Source organism: Rattus norvegicus, chromosome 8 (genome assembly GCF_036323735.1).
Source record: "Rattus norvegicus strain BN/NHsdMcwi chromosome 8, GRCr8, whole genome shotgun sequence".
In the NCBI taxonomy this organism is placed as follows: domain Eukaryota; kingdom Metazoa; phylum Chordata; class Mammalia; order Rodentia; family Muridae; genus Rattus; species Rattus norvegicus.
Window position 1 is genome coordinate 45,392,071 of NC_086026.1, and position 26,714 is coordinate 45,418,784.

A 26,714-nucleotide genomic window follows, 5' to 3' on the forward strand; every position below is an offset into this window, starting at 1 on the left:
GATTTTCAAACTGTGCTATCAAAACCTTGCTGAATGTAAATCTCTCCATAAAATTGTTTCTCAAACAACCAGGGAATATCTAGTTGGAATGCTTCATTGTCCAGTTTTGAGAAGGAAATCTAAAGCAAAGAAAGGAGATTGAGCCTCTGAAGAATTTAGAGGATCAGTTTACCTGTTTTCAGACAGGTAAGACCAAGTTGACCTCAAACTTTTAGTCTTTTGAGATTATGAGATGATGGTGGGTTCTCTGATACACCTTAGAAGCTAACAGACAAGGAGGGCTATAAATGTTTGTTTTTGTGAAATGCTTGACTCACAATGATCTGGATCAAGAAACTTGACTCTTGTTAATGCTACTTCCTGCCAGAATTAAAAAGTAAGGACAAGTTCTGGTCTGTCTTGTCCCTAGACAAATCGGCATTCAGTAGGCACTAAATAAATACTTCGTTCATCTAAGAAAGTTTAGAAAGAATTTTGGAAGGTATCCTTTTTTCTTTTTCACTTTTTGTTGCTGTGATAAAACACTGACCAAGGCCAGTGTGGAGAGGAAAGGGTTTGTTTGGCTAACAGCTTATAGCCTATTATTTAGGGAAGCCACATATCTTAGTTTACTACTGCTGGGGAGAGACACCATGACTGAGGCAACTATTAAAGACAGCATTCAATTGCAGGCTTGTTTACAGTTTCAGAGGGTGAGCCTTGGTCCAAGACCATCATGCTGGCCCAAGCCTAGAGGCAGGCATGGTGCTGGAGCAGTAGCAAAGAGTCCTCGAACCTGATTCTCAAGCAGGATGCAGAGAGGAAGAGATTAGGGGGCTGGAGAGATGGCTCAGCAGTTAAGAGCACCCGACTGCTCTTTCAGAGGTCATGAGTTCAATTCCCAGCAACCACATGGTGGCTCACAACCATCTGTAAAGAGATCCGATGCCCTCTTCTGGTGTATCTGAAGACAGCTACAGTGTACTTATATATATATAATAAATAAAAAAAAAAAAAAAAAGAGCTTTTGAAATCTCAAAGTTTAACCCCCGAGGGATACATCTCATTCCTCAAGGCTCTACATACTTTCTAATCCTTTCCCAAACACCAACTAGGGACCAAGCAAGCATTTAAATATATGAGTCTGTGAAGGCCATTTTAATTCAAACAGTCTCACCAGGCGGGAGTTCAAGGAAGGAATCTGTAGGTAGGAACTGAAGCAGAGACCACATAGGAACACCACATACTGGCTTGCTTGCCTTGGCTTGCTCTGCTACCGTTCTTTCATACTCCAGGCATGCTCCCAGGGATGGACCCGGGCCTGCCTATATCGATTAGCAATTAAGAGAATGCCTTACTGTCAAGGCCACAACTAGTCTGATAGAGGCATTTCCTCTACTGAGTTTTCCTCTTCCCAGGTATGTATCTAGGGTTTGTGTCAAGTTGATACAAACTGTGACTGAATGTATAAAAGTTTATAGTAGTGTTATTAAAAATTAAAAAAAATACAGACTTTGGGACCCAAGTTCAAAAATACTGCTTTAAAGCTAAGTCTCAGAAGGCTGTGGAGCTAGCTCTGTGGTAGAGTGCTTGCCTGTTTTCTATAAGGCCTTGGAGTCAATCCCCAGCACTGGGGACAAATAAAAAAAAAACATGTTAATGAAAATTTCCCCAGCTCTGTCCTTTTAGAAAACTGTAAATGTGATCTTTAGCACAGAAGCAAGTGCAGTCACTGAAAACAGAGTCATGAGGTAGCTGCCCAGGGAATAGAGATTATACTCAGGAAAAGTACAACCTTAAGTTGTTACAATCTTTGACCTAAAAGCAAATCTTTAGGTCCCAGGTTTTTTTTTTGTTTTTTTGTTTTTTTTTGTTTTTTTTGTTTTTTTTGTTTTTTTGGTTCTTTTTTTTTCGGAGCTGGGGACCGAACCCAGGGCCTTGCGCTTCCTAGGCAAGCGCTCTACCACTGAGCTAAATCCCCAACCCGCTAGGTCCCAGTTTTTAGAAGTGGCAGCTTAGAACAGTAATTTGGAAGCCTCATGTCACCATTGATGAGAAATGCAAAAAAGAAATTCGGGGGCTGGAGAGCCAACTCAGAGGGCAGTTTACAGCTGCCTGCAATTCTACCTCCAGGGAATCTAATGCCCTTTCTGACTTCTAGGCACCCATAGAAACATGGAAGGCTGGTGTACACATGTATTTCATAGGCCTGCACTCATGCACATGTATAAAGCAATTCTGAAGAAAAAAATCAGTCAGAATGAAGACCAGAAAGTTTTTTTTTTGTTTTTTTTTTTTAATAAAGATTTTTCTATCTTTTTCGGGGGTGGAAGTGGGAGGTTTGGAGACGGGGTTTCTCTGTGTAGCCCTGGCTGTCCTGGAACTTGTTCGATAGACCAGACTAGTTTTGAACTCAGAGATCTGCTTGCCTCTGCTTCCAGAATGCTGGGATGAAAGGATGGGATTAAAGCTGTCGCCACCTGGCTGTTTTGGCTATTTATTTTATCTTAAGTGAGTGTTTTGCCTACAAGTGTGTGAGTACACCATGCGGGTGTCTGGTGCATGCAGAGGTCAGATGAAAGCATTTGATCCCCTGGACCTGGAGTTCTGGATGATTGTGAGCTATCAAGTGGGTGGGTGCTGGGAACTGAACCCTGGGTCCACAGCAAGAGCAGCAAGTGCTTATTGCTGTCATCTTACTACTTACCATCTCTCCAGTCCCCAAGCCAGGACATGCTTGTGTAGAGCAGTGTAGCTTATTTAAATATATGCTCAGGGATAGGATGTCAGTGTTAAGCATGTGGTCAGTATATGGAATTGCCCTGGGTTCAATTCTCAGCATTGCAGAGCAAACCGAACACCTTAACAGGATGTAGGCAGTACTGCATATACTGCCCAATCTATTGCTAATGTGCAGTGTTCATTCATAGTATCCACATGTAGGCTCACAAACTTCTCATTCCAGGAAATCTGGTGTCCTCCTCTGGCTCCCCGGGGCACCAGCTACACAGTGATAATAGGGCATATATGCATGGAGGCAAAATACATGGACATATTAAACAGGGGTGTGGGGTGTAGATAGAGACACATACCAGTACACTTTTCACTTTTTTGAGTTAGGGTTTCATGTAGTATAGGCTGGCTTTGAACTTGATACGCAGTTGAGGCTGGTCATAAACTTCTGACAAGGTACAAGAGGTTGTACCTTGTGAGTACTGGCATTATAGGAAAGTGCCACCATGCTCACCTCTAAAATTAATTTTGTCTTGATTTGAAAAGATGAGTAGTGATGAGTTTTTCCATTTAGATGGTCTCTAAAATGGAGTAAGTGGCCTTCCTCCTAAGGCACTGGAAAGCTGACTCCTGTCAGCCCCTCACCCAACCGCCTGTCTTAAAGCACATCACTTCTCTGGACTGTACTTGTTACTTATAAAACAAAATATTAAGATTAATATTAATAACGCTTGGGTTTTGTTACCGAAGTTCAACTTTTTAATATTGTTCATAACTATGTTTCTAAGCTACAATGTTTTACTTGAAAATCAGACACAAACATTGTTTAGAGTTTCATTTGGTGTCTGCCATGATGCTGGCATTTGTTCTGTCTTTGGGATAAATAGATGTGTTTAAAACTGCTGTACCACACAGATTGTTTATTCTGAAATTTTCTTGTGTTTTTGTTTGCCAGAAGAAAATGTGTTTGCTAACTATTCCAGCTCAACTTTGGAGTCAGATAAACAAAGAAAGAGGGGCTATCCCCCTTTTTCTTTTAGTGTTGTTTTGTGTACATCATATGATTTTTTTCCCTTATGAAACTTTTCTTCACATGTTCACCTACCAAGTGAACCGTGAGTGCTTGTTATTTGTGGGGCTGTCTGCTAGACAGACGATGGTAGAATGCAAACCCCTCTTCAGTGTGGACCCTGTAATGTTGCAAACCCCTGTTCAATCAGGACCCTGTAATGTTGTGAGCACCTTTACTCAGCTGCAGCTCCTACGCACGGGAGAGTTGAGAAGAGCATGAGACAACTCCAGTGATCGTATGCAGCGCAGTACTTGATAAAGTGGCATAGGAGTAAAGCAGATTGTAAGTGATAACTTCAAAGGGGAGCCCTCAGTAGCTGAACGATCTGTCTTGATTTAGGATTCATGAAAGCATTCACTTCTGAGCCAGATGCCACATTCACACTTCAGTCAGTTAATCTGATGCACTGAAAACTTCATTCTCAAGTCACATATTTATGGGTATTTGCCAAAAATTTGCCTCTTGAGAGTTGGCTTTATGTTTCTGAACAGATGTATATGTCTAGCTTTGCCTGAAGTTGAAGGGCAAGGTATTGTGTGTGACCTAACAAACTTGCCTTCACTGTGTCTGTTCCAGACTGGTTAGCTATCAGCATCTGTCTAGCACACAGAGCGATTTTGTTGGGACACTGCTTGCATTTGGTCATCAGGTGTCATTATGTTGGAATTACATTTGTCATTTAGCACCCACATTACAGCACAATGTATTTATTTTAGCTTTCTGTTTGTGAGAACCAATAGATCGGAAATAGTTGGAGCCAAAAGATGCCTTTCTCCTTGTACAAGCCTTTTAATGGACTGCCCATCCCTGAGGATTTTCCTTTGGTGTTTGTAGATAAGACTTTTCTTCTTTGTGTTGAAAGATTTCCGAGAAATGTTGTAAGCCACATAAGTAGACCAGTGAGGTCTTTCTCACTTGTTACATATTCCGGTTCTCTTGTCTTCATCTTACTGTCACTGGAGAGCATGTTTATTACTTGAAAGTTAAGTGCTTGGCGTTGGGAGTGTGATTAACACTTATAGCATTGTAAGGCCTTGGGTTCTATCCACAGCACTGTTAGAAACAAAAACAACCCAGAAAATCTGTGTTCTTTCAGTAGAGTATGGTGGCAAAAACCGATAATCCCAACATTAGGGAGATTGAGCAAAAGGTTAAACGCCACCTGGCTCTATCAGGTCAAGGTTATCCTGGTTATCAGAGCTCGGTCTCACTTGGGCTTTCAGCTTTAAAGATACAAGAAGCTCCCACTAAAACTGTGAGTGAATGAGACTCTCAATTGTTTCTTGGCCTTTTTTTTTTTTTTTTTTGAATTTAAAGTTACTGAAGAATGTATCTGGGTCTGGTGGCTTACATTTGTAATTCCAGCACTCATGAGGCAGAGGCAGGAGGATTGCAAATTCAAGGTTGGCATGTGCTGCATTGAAAAGTGCCAAGCAAATCTGGGATACAAAGAGAGACTCTGTATTACTGTTTCTCTTGCTGTAACAAAATGTTGTACAAATCAGCTTGTGGAAGGAAGGGTATGTGTTGGCCACAGTTTGCAGATGCAGTCCATGTGTCAGGGAAGTCATGGCAGCAGGCGCTGCAGGCAGCTGTGAAGGAAGAAGATACTATCTTCACAGTAAGGGAGCAGAGAGAGGAATGCTGTTGTTCAGCTTACCATCTGGCTTTTATTCAGCCTGAGACCTCATCCCATTGGAGAACAGCATGTAGCATGTAGTTGACCTCAGACCTCTTTGGAAACACTCTTGCAGATACATCTATAGTTGTGTTTCTATCAGTGAGTCTAAATTTGGTCTTAACCATCACAAAATACAAACAAGAAAAGGAAGAGAAAAACATTTAGAAAGTGTAAGGATATAGCTGGGCATATAGCTGTGGAAGAAATACTTGCCTGACATGGGTAAGCATTGGGTTCCTTCCCCAGGACAGCAGAGGGCAGGGTAGAACAGTAGAGTCTCAACAATTGGGAGGTGGGGGCAGGATGATCAGGAGCTCAAGGTCATTTATTCTTGGCCATATAGAGAAGTTGGCTTGGGTTACATCAGTGCCTGTCTAAAAACCCAAAAAAGGAAAAATACGAAACAAGCCATGTAGTATAAACATTGCCATCCAATAAAATTTATGTAATGATGGGAATGTTTGTAACTCTTAGTTCAGTGTGATTGCTACCAGGTACATGTGACTACTAGCCCTCAGAATGTGACTAGTGTGCCCAAGCAACTGCATTTTAAATTATATTTAGTTCCAATTAAGTTACTTCAAACTTTTAAATAGCCACTTTAAAATGGCTACTATGTTGAATGTTGTGGAGTATTAAAGCACTCTTTAAAACGATTCTTTTGGCCAAGCTCAAGACCTCTAAGGGAGGTCAGAATTCTTTTCATTTGTCATACCATTCTATTTCTCTACAGGGACAGCTTTGAAGTGGTTCTCTGGTCGAAGTGGTGGAGAGTTTAGGCCAAGAACTAAAAGTATTCTAAGCTGACTGGGACAAGTATTAAGTTCTTGTTTTTTTTTTTGTTTTTTTTTTTTTTTTGGCACATAAGGTCCAGGAGGCCTTTCTGTGACGTAATAGGCTTTGTATCTGCACAGCCACAGGTGCTGTGAGTAACTGGAATGGTACCAGAGGGACTACAGCTGGGTTTTGTTTTAATTTAACTTAAAGTGGATAGCTGCATGTCTCTGTGCTGTTGTATTGGCCAGAGCAACTCTGAAATTAATGGTCTTCAAGCTTTTCTGCTGTGTAGTCCCCAGAGACTTTGGAATTCATGTACCCTCTAAAACATTTTTAGGTAAGTAGTAAAAATGTAAATTAGGGGCTGGAGAAATGGCTCAGCAGTTAGGAACATTTGTTGTGCTAATAAAGGACCCCGGATTAGTTTCCAACAACCACATAGTGGCTCACAGCTATTCTGTAGCTCCAGTTTCAGGGATTTTGATACCCTCTCTGACTCCATGGGCACGGGTAAGAACGTGGTGCACATACATACATAAATCTAAAAACATTTAAAGTTTTATACGAATTACTAGGATATATAAAATACCCTGGTTTGGGATGAGTAAGACAAAAATGGGTGTAAAATTTATGAATAATGTACTCTGAATCTGAGACTCCTTGTAATATCCTTGTTGGTGTTGGCTGACTTAGGGAGTAGGAGATAATTCTCATTACATTTGAAGGGCGCAATGTCTCAGACCCATCGTTGCTTTGGTCATTCCAAATTCATAGGTTAAACTTGATTCCTAAAAAATAGCATGGATTACCCCAATCTTCAAGGATTTTAGGTCCCTGATCAGTCAGCAGAGGAAATACGTAGCCCTGGTTATCTTTTGGATATCTTTCTTACTAATACACTGGGACTCAATCCTTGAGATCCAGGCTTTCTTTAAGTAATAAGGTCTGAAATAGAGACGTTAAAGCTTCATTACTTACAGTAGTTGAGAGGTACAGTGGTGAGCCTTTACCTGAAGGAGATAGACGCTGAAGAACTAGTTGCTCTGTAGTGAAGTTTGTGTGGTTGTGTTGCTGTTGATACCAAGTTCGTTGGGCACTATGGTTGTGCTTCAGGAGCATGTTACCCTCGGCTCCCAGGCTTTACCTGAGGGTAGCATGAAGTTTAGTTGGGCAGAAGGCAGTAGAGCAGATGAGTTGTTGGTGTGGAGCTCAGGAGCAGTGTAACCCGGATTCTTCTAAATAGTGAAATTGTTCCAAAAATTTTAAGTGATTTAAAAAGCAGTGCCTTTTAATTGAACAATTTGCTGTGTAGTATATGGTGAAGGTGTGGTTTAGAATCGGTGCATGATTGCTTGGTAGTGTCATAGAGAACCATCTGAGCGTAAACTGGTAGTTTCAGGATGGCATTTGAGTGAATGTGCCAGTTCTAGGTTACGTATTTGATTATTAGCATATTTTTGTATTGAACTGTAGTTGTGTAAATATCTATAATGCATTGTATTCTTTAATTTTGATTTTAAGAAAACCCAAAGTTGTACGTTTTTATTTGGCTATCACACACAAGAATATATTTTACTTTGGGGACTAGGACATTACTATAACATGTAATATAGTAGAAATAAATTTTACCAAATAATAACGATAGCTTGCACTAGGTAATGTAGCATTGAGCACATGCCACAGACTGGTCCATGTGCTTTACAGACACTAACTTGCTGACACTGCACTTTACTCCAGTAGGTTCTCCCCTGTTTGAACATGGGCAGGCCAGCTTTGAACCTCTTTAATGCTATGGATGTGGAAACTCCTAACACAGACTTAAACCCTCTTTGTTGTCCCTGGCATCACACCCATTTTCCTTCTTCCCAGTCTTTGCCAGTGTTGCTTCCCCAGTAAGCCCCCCTGAGGCACCCCTTACCCTTCCTGTCTGTAGCTCAGTCCCAGTGGTCTCCAGACATTCTGCACCTAAAACTGGTATAGGGAACTGAGAGGAAGGAGGACACATAACTGAGGGTCACATTGTCCCTACATTGCTATTCTCAGGGGATGGCAGAATAGAAGAGCTATAGGAACAGAGAAAGGGAAGGCAGCTTAAAACTCACTCGAGGAACTCATCCTCGATGTTCCACTCCCCAAGGTTTACATTTGGAGGAGATGCTTGCCCGACTTCCCTGTTTCTGTGAGTGCTTCTCACTAAGGGTTTGTGGCTGTGGTTCTTTGCTCTTTTGCACATTGATAGAGCAGCAATAGGTGGTAATCTTCACCTTGGAAAGTCTTCAGTAGCAGGGAGCCATTACCGGGGTCATGAAGTAGGCCAGAGATACTTGAGGCCCCCTAGATAAGTTTTGCTATAGGGTAGCACTGTAGGGGCCAGGATAGCTCCTGTTACTCAGTGCCCATAGGCTCAGCCCTTCTTCTCAGACTTGGTCTTCTTCATATGTCCCTTACTTGACATCCATCCTTCTGACCTAAGCTAGCTCCTGTTCAATCATCTTACCAGGCACCCTCTTGCATCACTAGGACCCCCTCCCTCCATGTTCCTCTTCTACCCCTACCCCCAGCCCCTTGTTGCTCCTGTTTCAGGCAGGGAGGCAAAGTTTTGCTTTGTAGCTTAGACTGACTTAGAACTAACTATGTGGCTCAGGTTGGTCCTGAACTCATGATCTTCCTGCCTCAGCAACCTGTAATGCTGAGACTACAGCCTGGTACCAGTGATGTCCTTACTAGGGCAGTTTTTGTTTTCCAGTGGGCGATGTCTCTTTAGTTCCTATGTGGGCAGTTGTCACAGGCACTAAAATTGACTTCTGAACCCATCTTTAGTTAGATATAAGATGACTGAGCTGAGCTAATAGAGGTAGGAAGATTACCCTGGCCTACATGACTGAGACCCCATCTCACCTGCCCCTGCCCCTCCCCCAAAGAAGACCTGGATGATACAGAGGTAATATCAGAATTTCTCAATCTGCTCTTTTTGAAAATTTTATTAATTTTTTATTGTGTTACGGTGTCTATGTGTGTATTTTCTTGGGCATTCGAGTGCAAGTCAGTACAACAGCTTTGGGGTATTGGTTTTTTTTTCCTTTTACCAGTTGGACCTCAGAGATTGAACTCAGGTCTGTCAGGTTCGGTGGCAAACACCTTTACTTTACACTCTCAGCTTTGTGCTTGTGTTAAAAGTTTTTATTTTATATTTAAAATTGTTTATTTTGTATGTATGGGCATCTTGCCTGCATTACATCTGTGCAGCATGTGTGTGCCTGGTGGCTGTAGAGGCCAGAAGATGGTGTGTGTCAAGGATCAAACTTAGGTCAGCTGACCCAGAAACGAGAGCCATCGCCTGCCCACTCTACACTCCTGTAGAGTTATTCCAAGATGGCCTGAAGTTCCAGATTCTTCAGTGGAACACCTGGTAGAGCGAAGGGTCAAGGGAAGTAGGTAGAAAGACAAAGGAGACTACTGACAATCAGGAGGGGAGTGGGGCTTTATCCTTAGCCAGCAAAGCATTTTAAGTCACCGAGAGACATGGTTAGTCTTCATTTTATAGCAGTCACTGGCGGTGATGTGGATGACTAGGAAGGGTAAGAGCGGAGGCACGGAGGCCATTTTGAAATCATTTCTTGCAGTGAGTTGGGCAGACAGTGAGAGCAGCTGCAGTGGCAGCTTGGGAGAGGAGAACAGTCCATGCATACCTGGCACAGTTCCTGAGGGACTCATTTGTTGGTCTTAACTTGTTCTGGAATGGCCTATCTACCTTTGACATTTTTTTGCTATGATCACAGATGACCTTTATGGGACTTCATGGCTAAGTGTTAGGCTTCATTATTCACAACCCAGTGAGGTAGACATAGAACACCATGTTAGGACATCCCTGCCCTATGGCCTGGAAGATACATTCTCTTAGTCTCTAGTCTGTCCAGTTTGGACAGATGTGGACAGAAGTGATTATCCTACCTACTTCTCTAGCTCTTTTTCTTTGCCAGAGGATAAGAACTAAAATTCAGATCTAAGATTTCAGTTAAAAAAAAAATTAAAGTATTTTGAGACAAGATAGTCCTGGCAGGTCTAGTCCTCACCAGGTAGATTGGGTTAGCTGTGAAGTTGGATCAGTCCTCCTGTCTCCACCTATGGAAGGCTTAGATTATAAGACTATGCTGCCATGTTGGGCCAGATTTTATATATTATCATACAAATGTGCTTTTATCACTACGCTAAGATATATTAGCACAGTGGTTCTCAACCTGAGGGTCAGGACCCCTTTGGAGGTAGAATGACCATTTCTCACACATCACATATCAGATACTTACATCACAAGTCATAACAGTAACAAAACTAGTTTCGAAGTAGCAACAAAATAATATTATGGTCTGGAGTCATCCTAACACGAGGAGCTATATTAAAGGGTCACAGTATTAGGAAGGTTGTGACCACTGCATTAGCAGTATTTTCCCTTGGTGGGAAAGGACACCCCTCAGCCCCTGCCACTATGGAAAATAATGTTTAGAAAATGAAATAAAATGGGAAAGAGCTCAAAGTTTCAAAAACAGCTAGCAAGTACTATTAATGCAATTCATTCATCTATCCATTCATTCATTTATGAGTGATTCTGAGGCAGTGTCTCACTGTGTAGTCCTGTCTGTCCTGGAACTCACTCTGTAGACCAGGTGGGCCTCAAACTCACAGAGACCCACCTGGCTCTGCTTCCCAAGTGCTGAGGTTAAAGTCATGCACCAACAAACCTGGCAATGTTTTAGATTTTAAGCAATTTTTATGGTCATAGGGATAAGAACGTACTTATTAACTTTTTCATCATGGGGGGGGTTATGTATCATGCTTTTATTCTGCCTACTTTTGGCATTACAGACATTTCTGAATGTATTTAAAATGGATGTTTAATGAACTAGAACCTCTTATGCATATGCCACAGTTATCTGGAATTTATGATCTGTGCTGAGCCTCTCCACTGTTCTGAGTACTGGATGAATGATGTTGGCACTTGGAAAAAGACATGTGTTTAACTCTTTGTAGTTACCATGTGTTTGTGGTTTAGAGTTCCTGAGAGCCTGTGGAACACTTCTGTGTTCCTTGGCGCTAATCACTTAGCTCACTTAGGATGTGCTGTTAAGCCTTACTGAAATAAAGACTTGTGTCTGTTCTCAGGAATTCTAGGACAGCAGTCATCACTTTGGTTTTCTTCTTGTGTTCTCAGCTACGTTAATGAAAATCGTATTTTGAATTAGCAAATATTATTGATTCACTGTATTTGATAGAGTAGATAGGAAGTTGTGTACTTCTGTGTTGCTAGTTGCAGTTCCTCTGTGAGACTGTTTCACTGTAATAGCTCAAACTTTTGAAACTTACAGTACCTTTTCCTTTTAGATGACTTCATTTATTTGAATAAGCCAATTATGTTTGTAAGTTATATTAATTAAAAATAAAAGTTCATATAATCAAATCTGCTTTTATTATTTATTTAATTTATAAATATTATTCTCTACATGGAAAGAAAGATTGGGTTGTAACTTATAAAGAAGAATGTGTTGGGCTGGGGATTTAGCTCAGTGGTAGAGCGCTTACCTAGGAAGCACAAGGCCCTGGATTCGGTCCCCAGCTCCGAAAAAAAAAAAAAAAAAGAAGAATGTGTTAAGTCAACCTTGTATGTGGTATCTGAACTGCCCAGACATAATGTTAAAGAATTTTTAATCACTCACCCATCAAAAATTTGTGAATCCGTTTTCATATGCCAGGCATTGAAGGGGATATATCAATGAAAAGAAACTTTAAGACAGCATCTCCAGCTCAGTTTGTTCTCACTGTGTAACTCACTATGTAACTGACGGCTATGAACTTCTATTGGCCCACCCTTGTCTCTCAGATTCTAGGATTACAGGTCTGCATCATCACACCTGCCTACAAAACTGATTCAAAACAAAGCAAAACCATAGATCCAATATTTTGATAGAAAATAATGATATTTATGTTCGTATAATGTTGAGGATTGAGCCTGGTAGGCACCCTCTCATGTTCTCACTTGAGAAAATAGGTATATTTAAATAGCTAATTCAAACTGTGTTTTACTCCTGTAATTCCAGCACCTGACAGCAGGGGGCAGAAGAGTTTGAGCCCAGCTTGGCTGTATAGTGGTAGCTTGCTTCAAAATAAGAACAGTTAGCTCAGGACAAAAGCACCTCATTTGTGGTATCTCTGATAGAAGCTTATTGGCCTCAGTTTAAAAACCATACTCTGCACCTTTATTTACATAAGGAATGGGGTGATTGGCTTTTGTTTTTGTTGAGAATATTTTTCATGCTTTCTAAAAATTCTTTTACATTGTGCACATCCAAGTGATGCCTTCCTAAGCAGCAACAAAGTGCTGTTACTGTTGTCAGTGCTTAGCTCAGAGCACCCCTCTCCTCCTGATGCAGCGTGAGCAGTCCTGAGCCAAAGTACTTAATTTTCTTCTCTTGCTGAAATTAGGAAACAGCACTTGGGCTCACTGAGGTCAGTGTTGTGCTCATTTCATTTTTCCTTTAAGTAATGTATCCATATTACTACACTTAGAAAATGGAAGAAGTTTTAAGTTCTTTACTCAAGCATAACCACATATCCCCAAAATGTTTCTATTTCAACAAGACTGCTAAACCTGCTTGTAATTTCAGTATATTTCCATGAGGCAAAACTAGGAACTAGATGGCTTTCTTTATTCTACCAAACTCCAAGAAAATGTGTGGGTCATTCATGCACCTAATTTCATTGTTGGTATTAAGTTTTCCCTTGCACTGGCTTCTTGTGAATAGGTTGCCAGTGAGTGGGGCTTAGTTCTCTGGGTAGGAGCGAGACTTTTTCCTTCTTTGTTTATATGTCAGTATGTTAATTACATGTTATAGTCATGCTAAGCCTAAAATTGTTGGACTCAGTTGACAAAGCTAGATGTTTCCAAAATTTGATTCTGGGTAAATGTCACAAACCTTCATCTAGGTATGAAGTCCTATTGTGTGTTGAGCTTATGTTACCAAACAAAATCATCTTAAAATCATAAATACTAAATGGGAGAAAGTCAAGGTAGCCTCTCTGTAACATGTTGAATGATGTGGGTTGGTTGAAACTCTTGATCGTTTTTTCCCTACATGACTTCTTTGTTTGGGGTTTTGGGGTTTTTTTGGGGGGGAGGTTGTTTTGTTTTGTTTGTTGTTGTTGTTTCTTGAGACAGGATTTCTCTGTATAGTCCTGGCTGTCCAGAAATTCATTCTGTAGACCAGACTAGCCTCAATCTCAGCTCTGCCTGGCTCTGCCTCCCTGCCTCCTAGTGCTGGAGTTAAAGGCGTCCACTAGCGCTGCCCATGTTGATTGCTGCAGTAAGGGTCTTTTATAGAGATAGATGGAGGTGTGTTGTAATTGAGTCTTTGATGTAGTCCTGACAGAGAGGTTCATTTGAAGGTGTCATTCACACTTTATGCTCACTGCGTGCCTTTGATATAACACTTTAATTTCCTGCTTTGCTCTACTCCAGCTTACCTTTATCCATGAGCCTTTCAGTGCACACACACACTGTGCTTGTGTCATTTTGTAACGATCATAATAGCTAACATTTACTGAATGAAAGCAGTTAGGTATATCACTTTAAATGTTCTACTTCCCATTTAATACTCACAACAGATCTGTGTTGGGAGCACTGTCCTTAACGCTGCTTTACAGATGGAAAAGTTAAGGCACAGAGAGATTAATTTGGATAATGTCACAAAGCTAGCAGGTGGTGACAATAGAGAAGCATTCTTGTTCCAGATCCTGTGTTTATAACAACTTGGTTTATTTCCTCCTACGGATCACCAGCCCACTTTCTTTAAATTTTGACAACTGCAGTAATGTTTTTGGATCATAAAGCATAAATGTAATACCAAAACCATGTAGTAGGATCCAGATGGACCCACCACTATACATACGTATTTTTTCCTTCTGTTTTTTCATTTCTGTCTGTTCCCCTACCCGCTACATAGGGTCTCACTTAGCCCAGGCTGGCTTCACACTCACTATATGGCTGAGGAGGATGGCTTTGAACTTCTGATCTTTCTGTCTCTTTAGTGTTGGGATTATAGACATTTGCCACCATACCTCATTTACGTAATCCTGGGATCAGACCTAGGACTTACATGCATGCTAGGCAAGCACTCTACCAGCTGAACTCTGTGTTCAGCCCTCGTACTATTCCCCCCACCCCACCCCACTCCACTCCACTCCACTCCACCCCACCCTCTCTGTCTCTCTGTCTCTCTGTCTCTCTCTCTCTCTCTCTCTCTCTCTCTCTCTGTGTGTGTGTGTGTGTGTGTGTGTGTGTGTGTGTGTGATTAAGCTCTGTTCCTTTTATATACTGGACATTTTATATACTGTATATTTTTCTCAGAGTTAATTTTCTTCATTCAATTTATGGGATCTAACAGCTTGCTGTATTCTTATTTTGATGCTAAGTCATCTGTCTCAGTTGAAATTATCTATTGATTGCAAATGTTGTATGCTTGAACAGAGAAATACAGTTACGGTTACCGCTTTAGACTCATTTGGTTTTGAGTTCCTCAAAAACTCTTGTAAAATGAAAACTGGCACCACAGCTTTTTGGAAAGCTGTCACAGTTGGACATTAAAGTCACAAAATGTTTACAACGAAACCTATAAAGATTGAATGTGACAAAACACTGCCTGGTGTATTGAACATCCGTCTATAGAGAGACATCAGCTGCAGATGTGTCAGGACAGATGTGTCCAAGCCTTAACAAAGGGGCACGTTCTATCTACCACATGGAAAGTGGGCTGCTGAGTCATTACATCCCAGGTACTCATCACTCATGCTTTCAAACCATCAACTTAAACATTTTAGTTTATGAATATTTTACTTGCACATATCTTTCTGTGCATCATACGTATGCAGTGCTAGAGGAGACCAGAAGGTGGCATCAGATCCTCTGGAACTTAAGGACTATTGGGAGTTGCCATGTGGATGCTGGGAATTGAATCTGGATCCTCTGGAAGAACAGCCAGTGCTCTTAACAGCTAAGCCATCTTCCCAGACCTCTATAAACTTTTTAGGTCCATCCTTATAATCAATATATTCCTTCTCACAGTGAACATTGAGTTTTGCGTTATAAAAGAGGACTTAACAAAAAACACCAGTTCTGCTTTGGAAAGTTTTAAGGAAGAGTTTAAAACACATGTGAAGATACGGTTAAAGTCTTTATTATACACAATTCATTGGCATTTGTTCACATCTCCAGTAGATGGTGGTGGTTCTTAGGCTGTCAACCCCTCTTAAAGAGGGTGACCTTGAATTAAAGCAGAAGAAACATCTTCGAGGCACAATTATTTTTCGACAGTAAAAACAGGTAAGTATGGGGCTTACTTGCCAAGAGATGTTATAGATTATGGCCATTTCCTCGTGCTTCTATTATTTACTGCATGAGTAAAGGGTCAGGGACTTTGCCACCTTAGAGATAACAGCAGGGATGATGAATACAAGTTGTGTTGCACACGATGGAATTTTTGTGAATAATGAACCTGTACAAAGGCAGTCCTGTCATTCCCTCTTTCTTTAGTACATATGGCCAAAAGCAATCTGAGGAGGAAAGGATTTACTTCATTTTTACAGCTTGCAGTCCATCATGAAGAGAAGTCAGGGCCTGGACTCATTTAGGAACCTGAAGGCAAGGCCTGGACAGAGACCATGGAGGAGGAACACTGCTTACTGGCTTGCTCCCTCTGGCTTGCTCAGCTTGCTTTATTATACCTCAGGACCACCTGTCCAGCTGTGGTGCCAACCATAGTGAGCTGGGCCTTCCCACATCAGTCATTAATCAAGAAGATGCCCCATAGACTTGCCTACAGATCATTTGATACAGACTTTTCCCCCCAATTTAGGTTCCCTCTTGCCAAATGACTTTAGCTTATGGCCAGTTGACAAAAAGTAACAGGGAAGACTGATAAAGGAGGATTTCCATGAGTTTTCAGGATAGCCTGAGGTACAGAGTGAAACTGTCTAACAAAACACGGAGCAGCAATAGGAAAAAGTCACACAGTGGCACATGTAAGTGTGGACGGTGCATGCATAACACTTGAAGGTGACAGCGAGTTGCTGCTGGTAGTTTAGGTGCTTACCTGACTCATTAGTACATAGTGTATCGACTTAAGTCATTACTGTAATCGGAATGCTTTGCTATGGTGGCTGCCCTGCTTACACTGGTTAAGAAGCCACGAATGTGCAATGACACACTCATGCTGATTAAGTTTGGGCCAATGCAGTATAATTTCTGCTTGTGACAAAACTCAATAACACATTTTACCCCTGAGATGGAATCTCATGTACCTCAGGCTGCCTTGAAACTGACTGTGTAACAGGATTATGGTGGATGAATGATGTCCCAGCCTCTGCCCCCCAGTGCTGGGATTATAGGGGTGTACCCACTCTGTCCTATCCTGATCATCTACATTTTCTTCCAACGTCCTAAACAAGTTTAGGTTTCTTTAAGGCCGAGACTTAGAGTAAACTTAAAGTTGCTTACCACTTAAGTTTTCATAAAAACAGTAAGAGAGCCACAGTTGTGGCTTATACTTTATACCATGTAAATGCAAAAAAAAACTACATTTTTAGAACTAGCTAAATCTTTTTTTTTTAAGATGTATTTATTATATATAAGTCGCTGTCTTCAAACACACCAGAAGAGGGCATCAGATCCTATTACAGATGGTTGTGAGCCACCATGTGGTTGCTGGGATTTGAACTCAGGACCTCTGGAAGAGCAGTCGGTGCTCTTAACCACTGAGCCATCTCTCCAGCCCAGAACTAGCTAAATCTCGATTCAGTGTTTGGACCTAGAATTTTTTTTCCTTGAATGAATGTTTTGGCTGTATGTATGTCTGCACCATGTATGTGCTGGTTGTCTTCAGAGGTCAGAAGACCTCAGATCTCGGGGATTAGAATTATAAACAGTAGTAAAGCGCCTTGTGGGTGCTGGGAATTGAACTAGGGTCCTCTACAAGATCACCCAGTGCCCTCACTGCTCATTGCTCATGGAGGGTTTCTAGTAGCTTTAGTTTTCAGATGAGCTATTGTGGATGTCAGGATTGATCTCATAAATGCAAAAGTTAGGAATGAAAACACTCGGTGTGCTCTATGCTAGTTTACAGCAAGAAAGCTAGTACAAACTAAGATAGTCACATGGCCAGCGTATGACAGGGATAAAGTGGCCTGCTATTTAGGTTCCTTTTTAAAAATTATTCTCGGAGGCGTGCCCCACAGTGTGCGTGAGGATGCCAGAGGCCAACTTTGTGCAGTCGTCTCTCTACCCACCACTGTAAGGGTTCTAGGGCCCTCAGGTTGCCAGCCCATTCAGCAAGCTCCTCTACCCGCTGAGCCTTCTCTCTGACCCACTTGTTTCTCTTTTAAACTGTGAATGATTTGGATTTCAGGAGCAAGGTAATGTTATCACTATAAAAGCCTGTCAGGGTTTTCGTTGTTACTTGGGCATTGTTGTTAGGGGAGTGGTCTTAATTTGGGGGCATGATTGATTGTGAAATAATTAGTTCATAGTTTGTATGGGGACTTTTTTTTTTTCCGGAGCTGGGGACCGAACCCAGGGCCTTGCGCTTCCTAGGCAAGCGCTCTACCACTGAGCTAAATCCCCAACCCCTGGGGACTTATTTTTTAAATAACTTGTTATTACTCATGTGTGTCTGTCTGTCTGTCTGTCTGTCTGATGAAGTCAAATGGGTGTCTGATCCCTTGCAGCTGGAGGAGTTACAGCTTTCTGATGTGGGTGCTGAGAATTGAACTCAGGTCCTCTTCAAAAACAACCAACACATGGTCTTAACGTGGAGCCATCTCTTCAGTCCCATGCAGGGACTTTTAAAAGGGGAGGAATGGCCCCCTCTGCCATTGCCAGAAGTATATTTGTGAATGTGCTTTTCCCCTCGTTATCACCTTTTAATAAATTAATGACAATGTTATCTGAATAACACTTGGAGTCAGAGCCCCAAAGAGTGAAGTAGTGAGAAAACAAAAACAAGACCAGACAAAAGCCTGGAAAAGATGCTGACAGACAACTTTAAAGGGGTGCTTTTTCTGCGATACTATCCTGTATGGAAATCACCCTGTTTAACATTTCCGCCCACGTTGGGCTCCATTGTAAGTGTGTCCCCAGCATGCCTAGGGTCCATTTTCAGTTTGTCATTTGTATCACTTGCCAAACATTTCCATGGTACCTGCCACTTTCGTTGGAGTCGTTCTGTTTTGTTTTGAAATGGGGTAGCCCAGAATGAAGTTTTTAAATATTGCTATTGTCACTTCAGAAAAAAACAATTTTTTTATCACATAAAAAAACATGCTCTGTGTGGTAGTGCACATCTTTAATCCCAGCAGTCAGGATATAGAGGCAGGTAGTTCTCTTGAGTTCGAGGCCAGCCTGGTCTACAGGGTGAGTTCCAGGACAGCCAAGGCTACACAGAGAAACCATGTCCATAACAAAATAAACATATAAATAAGCAGTTTATAAGGATTATTTATGGTGCCTTTACCTGCTAAGCCATCTTGCTGGCCCTCATTGGGCCAGGCTTTAGAACCTTGTCTGAAGTCTGTCATACAAATTAAGTCTACCTATCTTAGATTTCCGAATACAGCTTTCATTCTTTCCTGGAGAGAAGCCTCTGCCACAGAGCAGGCTTTAGAACAGATGGCTGCTCAGGGAGATTGAGGAGTTTGTGATGTGTGCCTTTTTCCCAGGAAGGGGTCCATGGTCGTCACAGGCGTGGACTTCTCCTGCATAAGGAGAGGAAAAGCAAAATGTCTAGAATTAGGAGGTTTTTGCTCTTCTCTAACATGCAGAGCCAGGCGAGTGTGAAATAAACTCCTGTATTTTTTCTTTGTCTTTTCTTTTTCTTTCTTTTTTCCTTTTAGTTGGTTTTAGTCTGTTTACCAGAAAACCCAGTATAATAATACTAAGAGTTTTTCCCAAATGGTTTTGTTTTAGGTACTTTCTACTCCAGAGTTACAGTTATATGTCAAAAGATGTGAATTTATGCAGTTTTACTTTTCTTTTTTGAGTCAGACCTCTTTATTTAGCTGTGGCTGTCTTGGAACTCTAGTAGATCAGGCTGACTTGGAGTTCACAGAAATCCTCCTACCTCTGCCGCCCAGTGTTGGGATTACAGACATGCGCCACCTGCTGGTAACGTGTTAGGAAAGCACTCTACTAATTGAGCCATAGCCTCAGGCTCTGTGTTTGGGGGGCTGGGGGGCTGGGGAGGAGGGGGAGGTGTTACTTAAGATTGAACCCAGGGCCTACTACTAGGCAAGCATTGCACTGAGCTGTGTCCTCAGACCTTTTCAGTTTTTTTAAACTTATTTTGTTGCCTCAGGTAATAACTGTAATAGGAGTTTAAAGGAAAAGGATCTATTTTGCAGAGACTACTCATTTGTCTTAGTCAGAGGTATTTGTTTAGTGGGGTTATTTGTTTTCTAGAGACAAGGCCTCAGCAGGCTGGCCTTAAACTTGCAGCAGTCTTTCTGCACTGTGTGCTGGTATTATAGAACTGAACTGCTATGTCCAGCTTGAGGTGTTATTTGGACACTTCTATAAGAAAAATAGTTACTGGAGATTTATATTCTGATTTCCCCACTTTTTTGGTGGAGTATATGATTTTTGAAAACTTGCCTTACTTAGTCATTTGTGTGAGAGGAATTTTGGTTTTGTGGCATTCAGTTGGCTGCTGGGGTAAACATGCATGTTTAGTGTGGCCAGTTTATAACAGCTCCATTTGAAACGCTGTTACTGTTTTTTCTTATAACATTGTTTCCTGCTATTATACCTAAGCTGTCCTCCCCTCAGGGTCACTTCACTTCTCATCTGACATCTTAGACCAGTGAAGCCAGTGTTTTTTTAAGCCACACGTTTACATAGCTGTTACGCCTTATTTCTGCTCCTGCTCATTGTATGCTCTGTCCACTTGTTGCCAATTTTGTTAAAGCCGTGGTTTTGTCATGGTGACTGTTGTATTATGCGGAGTGGGTAAGTTGCCAGTCGCAGTTTTCTTGGCCTATGCCTACATGACATGAGCTATTTAGTTTGCCTCCTCTCTTCCCAAACCAGGGAAGAACTAACTAGCTCTTCCCGCCTCCCAAACGCAAGAGCAGGGATTGGAGGACTATGAAGTGAAAAGCCTAAATCTCAGCCTTAGAGAACTTAATAATGTCAGGAAGGCCTTTGAGATCACTGGCCCTGCTTGTAGACCTTATTTTCCAAGCCTTTCATTATTTTATTTGCCCTTTTCTGAACTCTACAATTTCCCTCTCTTGTAGCTGGTTCGATGCCCAGACCTGAATGCTGTGCTCCAGCTGTGGCCTCACCGGTGCTGAATAGAGAGGAAGAGCCACCTTCATAGCTTACATGTGATTCCTCTGCTTACACAACCCAATACTGGATTTACTTACTTTGGCAAGATAGCTGCATTGTGCACTGTATTTAATGTTACGTGTACTGTAACCCTGGGTCTTTCTCTGCATTGCTGCCGTCAAGCCCTCAATCCTGCCAATCTAAACCTCCTGCCTTTGTTTACCTGCCCTCCTCCCTTAGACTCCCCATGCATTCATGCACAATGAATGTCATCTTTTTATCCTCTGATTCCCTTTTACTTTAATCTTAAACTCTGGCAAGACTTTCACTCTGTCCTATAGATTTTCAGTGGTCAGCCAACCCTCCTCCCCCTGCTTTGGTAAGGGAGCGTCCCTCAAGCCTTTTCTCGGGTTCTTTTCCGTTCGTAGCCCAGAAACCTAAGCACTTGGTGTGGTGGATTGAGTAAGCATTCACCTGGCATTTCTGAAACACCACAACTCTGGTTCGGCCCCTTCAAGTTGTTACCTTGCTCAGCTGAACCTAGTTCAGTTTAGATTTCCTTGACTCTTTATGACCTCTGTCTTGGTGGATAGTTTAGTCCTACAGCCCCTCCTCCAGGGAGGCGAAAATGTACTATCAACATCAGTGTACCGGAGAGATTTCTCACAGTAAGGAGGTTAACTGTTATCTTCAGAAGAGTAGCCGTTAGTACTCGTAGAGTTCTCCAGTTGGAGGTGAGCTCGCTGGATGTTTCTGAGGTGAGTGAGGTGAGTGAAGCAAGCCTTGCTGCTCAAGTGGAGTGCACATCACCAAGCAAGCCAGCTGGTGGGTCTTGTCGGATTCGGTAGCTGACTCAAATGGGAGCTGCAGCCTCTTCTTTCCTGGACTCGGGAGCATCGTGATCTCTGATTTAGAGAGGGTTTTAGTTGGTTTGTTTAGGATTGTTGATACAGCCGCCCAGTCTTTTAATGATATGCTTTGATTAAGCATTCGGAGGCTAATGTATTGTACAATCTTTTCTGTGGGTGGTAAGAATTGGAAGGTCTCCAGTGTCCTTTTTATCTATGTGTAAGCTCTCTAGTGAATCCTAGTGGGTCTAAGAGTAGCAGTTAAGCTGGTGTTTGAGCACCCCGCCCCCCATCTTAGTGGATATATGTGCCCTGTTTAAACAGACTGCCCTTGAATTTGTGGTATTTATTAGACCTACAAAGTACTGCTTACGTGTATTTCTATCTTGAAGGAGAGAAAGTCAGTTTGGAAATCTTTTTAATGCAATTTCAGTATATCAAGTTAGACATTACCAAACACCTGGTAGATGTCAGCACGTTGTGCTAATTTTAAACATGTGTTACAGGTGTATACTTCAAGTAAAAGGTGTTTATAGCTGTCAGAGATGGCTGGTTTCAGTATTCACAGTTACATAACCAAAGAAAATTGTAAGCTCAATTTGGTGGCTTTGAAAAAAATGTCTTTTCTCTGGTTTCTCCCCATGTATATTATAAGAACTTGGTGAACCTATTTTTGATGAGAATAAATGTTTGCAAATATAGGAAGAAAATGGTAGAGTTGCTGTGCCCTGGTCACTTTCCTGTAAGGATGACACCCTTCTTGGAAAGGAATGTTAGTTTGGTTCCTTGGCTTCTGGGGTAACTCTCAGTGACCGAACTGAGTGGACTTTGCTGTTGTAGGAAGCCAATGAGTGGCAAGAAGGGCAATGGTTTCCATCTCCATTTATGGTCTCAGGAGGGGAAATGGTCAGGGCTGGGACTCTGTATTTACAGTCTTGGAGGAGTCAGGAGTGGTTGGGGTGTTCTTGGAGGCAGAAACTAGACATCGTAAGATAAAAATAAATTGTCAGAGGCTGTTTGCAATTCAAATTCCGATCTCTGAGGAGGGGGAAGGGCGCTGGGAGAGGGGAGTTCGAAGTCAAATGATATTTGCAGCGCTTGTCTCTTTCCATTGGGAGATTTGACCGTGACACACATTTCCCAAGTTTTTGTTCCTGATTGTTTAAGAAAAGTTTTGTCCTATGGGGTCAAAATTCTCTGTTACAAAAGAAAGCCGAGATGATTTTTAGAGAGTTTATGTGAAGCCTCAGTTTTCTGTAAGGATTGTTTGAGGTGGTGGGAGAGATTCTTTGACAGGGAAAGTGGGTAGGAGCTCCTGTGGGTGTCCAAGCTGCAGGTGGTGACTGTGTCAGGAGACCTTGTGGCTCATGCTCTTATTATTCTTTTTGCCTATTTGGATTTCAGGCCTCAGGGAACAGATTTTTAAAGAGTCCTTGAGGAAGTGTCTTGTAGTTTGTCAATTGTGATTTAAAGATCCTGCACCTCACGGAGATCCGTAAAGTTCCAGACTTGTTTTAGTTTGGTGAGAATAGGTCATATGTTGGCTGATGGAAGGTAATCTCTCCTTTAGGAAAGTCTTATAGTCTTGACAATGCTTATACATTAGGTTAGAGATGTACTAGTTTTAGCAGCTAAATTAGAAAATATTTAGGAGCCATTAGGGAAAGGGGGTTTTGTCTCAAGCAAATTGTCAGTGAAACCGTGTGATGGGGAAGAGTGATTAGAAGGAAAGGAAAGCAAACAGGCAGACATCGCACAGCCTGAATGTGGCTGGGTTCAAGTTGAGACTGAGTCCTTGGTGTCCTTTTGATGTACCTGGTAAGATAGCATGAGGTGTACTATTAATTTCAGGAACTGGGCCAGTCTGAAATATATAGTAGAAATAAAGACCCTAGAAAATGAGAGAGTGGAACAAGGCAGAAGTTACCCAGGTTTTGTTTAAGCTTGTATAATGCATTTACCTGCTGTGCCGAATGATGAGATGGCTCCCTTCCTCACCCACCTGAGAAGGACGTCAGCCTTGTTGGTTGGTTTGTTGATTTGTTTAGCTGGCAGTGTGAGTTGATAGATTAGTAAAATGTAGGTATTAATGTGCTATTATTGGTCTTTGTGTCTGAGACTAGGGGCTTGTGACAGGCATTTGATTTGATTGCTGCTCCAGTTGTAGACATTTTTGCCATGACAGAGTGAGTTAGGAAGGAACAGACTCTGTAAGTGATCTGTTTTGTTAGCTACTTGGTCTAGACAGCTATTTTCCCCTGTTCTTAACGAAGACTAAGGACGATGTTTTCCACTTGGGGAAATTCTTCTTTCTGTCCTCTTTCCCTCACGTTTTCCAAATTCTGGGCACCATAGCAGCTCTCTCTCCTGTGGCAGGTGTGCATCCTATTGGCTGGCTGGTATTTCTTTTTTTCCTCCCCCTTATCCTTTTTAAATGGGGGAGGGGGCATAAAATATGTGTATTGGGTATATGCAATAATGTTGTAATGTTTCTTGTTGTTTTAATTGATAATTGCAAAATAATTGTTTGAATTATAACATGTTTGAGTAAATGCTAAACTAGTATTTTTCTAATATAATAATGAATTTGAAATAGCATTCCTGTAACAATGTGTCTGTTTGTCTGTCTGTGTCTGTCTGACAGTAATTAATATCTGTGGTCCGTATCTGGAGGAGGAAGTACAGCTTTAAAGGAATAACAAAAGACTTTGTGTCTTAGACCCTTCGCAGGTGTTACAGTCGGGTGAAAGAACATGGTGTTGGGAAAAGAAAGAGCAGTTACACATTTGAACAGTTGGAACAGGTGTTTGGTCAGGGAGGATGGGATGCTCAGCCCTGCCAGCCTGTACTTATTAACAGTAGTGGCTTGTACCAGGAGCTGGAGTCAGATGGCAGCACTATGGAGGACTATTCACAGGAGGACTGGGGAAACCACAGTCAGGATCTCCATGGCTATCCAACAGATCAGGAATTGGGTAAGAAAACAGTGTGTGTGTGTGTGTGTGTGTGTGTGTGTGTGTGTGTGTGTGTGTGTGTGTGTCTGTCTGTCTGTCTGTCTGTCTGTCTACCTGGTAGTGCAATGGTATTTGCCATCTGTAATGACTTCTAGTGCTATCAGCACAAGGCATATTGCCAAACTGTTTGAGTCAACATGAGCATCCTTGGTTTAGCATCAAACCATTAAGTCGTGATTGCTATTGGCTACTTGGTGACTTGGGAACTGTTAATTTCCCCAAAGATAGAAGACTTCCTAACCCAAGTCACAGAAGGAGGTTCACTGTCAGAACTTTACACAATTCAAAATACCCCTGCTCTTTGTAAGCACTAAGACTTCCTGCTAAGAGCACTGACTCTTGGCCCAACTACTTTAAGTCTACATTTATGTGGTCCAGTTAAGAGGCTACATGCAGTTTTTGTTTGCGTGTATCACTGTATGTCAGGTGCTCCCAGTTTGACTTTCGTATTTGGGAACTGATCAGGTTTTAGCTATAGCCTGTGTACATCGGCAGCTAGTTGTGTAATGAGTGTGTTAGTAGGAAATGCCCTTCTGCCAAGGGAAGTGCTCAGGTGACTCTGAGAAAGTGCAGGCAGGGTTGGCAGTATAAATTTGTTTCCCTTGCTTAAGGAAAAAAAAAAAACAACAGAAATCTTGCTGATGATAGAGAAATAAAGGAAAGGAGTGAGCTATTGTGTTTTCTATTGATGCAATTTTAATTTCTCCCAAATGTTGGAAGGGAAAAAGGAAAGAGGCTCCAAATTGTTAAGATTATTAGCCATATGTAAAAGAATGTGAAGATTTGAAGACTATGAATGGATGTTAAATGATCTTGTCTCTTCATCTCACAAGAACAATAAGGCCTGAGCCACCGCAGCATATCATAACCCTGTTTGCTGTGAAGAGTTAAGTCACCAGGCCCCGAGGAATGCAGACTATGCTGATCCTCGTATTGGGGGATAATTACTTACCCTGTAAAACCTACACAGAAAACCTAAATAGAGCAGAGTCATTTCCATTCTTGTTCTTTTAAAATCATGTTGGCAGCAAAATTAAGCTTTAAGCTCCTTGCTTGAAATCCACTGGTGACCTTGAGGAGCTTTATGCATGTGGAGCCTGGTTTCTGATCTTGCATATAAATGTTCGCATCTCATTATATAAAGTTACATTTTTAAATCTGGTATGGGACAGTGTTAGACTCCAGGATAAAGTACAGAACAGGCAGTAAACAGAGCTACTTAACTCACGTAAATGTATACCACTACTCAGGAAAATATAATTTACTTTAAAATTCTTTGTTTTTCAGATGATATGCCAGTTTCAAAGAGAACGTTAAAAATAAAACAAGAGTCTTCTGAAGAGGCACAGTAAGTAGATGCTTCTTTTTTTTTTTTTTTTTTTTTTTTTTTTAACCAATGTGTAAGTTTAGTGACCTGGGAGGATCATGGTACAGACCACGACAACTTCCACTCATTCATTCCTCAGTCTACCACTGGGGACCTGAACTGCCGGATTTTCTGTGCAGGAAGAAGAAACAATTGTCACATGAAGATGCGTTTTTCCGTGTGTGATTGTGCATTTCACATGCTTACTAAGAGCCACAGGGACTTGATTTTAAATGGGGCTGAGTGAAATGGTAGGAGGGCTGAGGGGACATTTAAATTCTCTCATTACAGTTTGAGAATCAGAAAGAAAGCTCTTAGGTGACCTACTTACACATGTAGAAAACAGCTCTTGGAGGACAGACTGAGAAGGTTCAGGATAGAGCGTCAGGATAGAGCCTGTCACTGGCCCAACTGTTCTCCCTCCAAGAGTTAACACCATCTGTTAAATTCACAGTTCTTTTTAGTGTCTTTAAATGAGTTCCTTATCAACAAAAAAATAAAGTTCGGGACTAAATGAAGAGCACCACTCATTTTCTTCCTGGTAACACTGAATTCATAGCAGCCATGCCTTGTGTGAAGCACCCCACATTGTGATCTTGAAATCTGATAGAAATGCGAGTCAGCAGCTCAGCTAGCCCCCACTGTGAGTCTTCTCGTGCAGTGCAGTCGTTAGACTGAAAGGGTCCCCAATGCTCTCTGATTGACTGCGCCTGGGAAGGGGTGAGCGAGCATTCAGGAATATGAGTCTCCCCCAGTCCTCTTCAGGAGCAGGACGCGACACTAATCCGGAAACCCAAGCCATCTCCTACTGAGAAGTGGTTACCTTTCTGAGATCATGACATCTAAGTAGAAAGAGAGAAAACTGTTAGCTTAACTTAC

At 41.7% G+C, this 26,714-nt stretch overlaps 1 protein-coding gene and 1 long non-coding RNA gene across 6 annotated transcripts in view; one reads left to right on the forward strand and one right to left on the reverse strand.

The window, feature by feature from the left end:
- Positions 1–26,714, forward strand: part of Msantd2 (Myb/SANT DNA binding domain containing 2) — a 33,838-nt gene that overhangs the window by 2,456 nt on the left and 4,668 nt on the right. The window contains exons 2-3 of one of the 5 annotated variants that reach the window (XR_001839312.3): positions 73–186; positions 20,574–23,186. Coding sequence is in view for 4 of the 5 variants with exons in the window: in NM_001427012.1 (NP_001413941.1) it covers positions 24,175–24,430; positions 25,757–25,817 (317 nt within the window). In the remaining variant the exon portion in view is untranslated. Of the gene's footprint in view, positions 11,879–20,573; positions 23,187–24,174; positions 24,431–25,756; positions 25,818–26,714 lie in introns of those variants that run through there. The other 4 variants (XM_056984514.2, NM_001427012.1, XM_063265963.1 and 1 more) reach the window with 4 other exon arrangements.
- Positions 6,290–26,714, reverse strand: part of LOC102549473 (uncharacterized) — a 23,612-nt gene continuing 3,187 nt past the window's right edge. Inside the window, exon 2 of the long non-coding RNA XR_593824.3 lies at positions 6,290–26,677. This is a non-coding gene — a long non-coding RNA (uncharacterized LOC102549473). The remainder of the gene's footprint in view (positions 26,678–26,714) is intronic.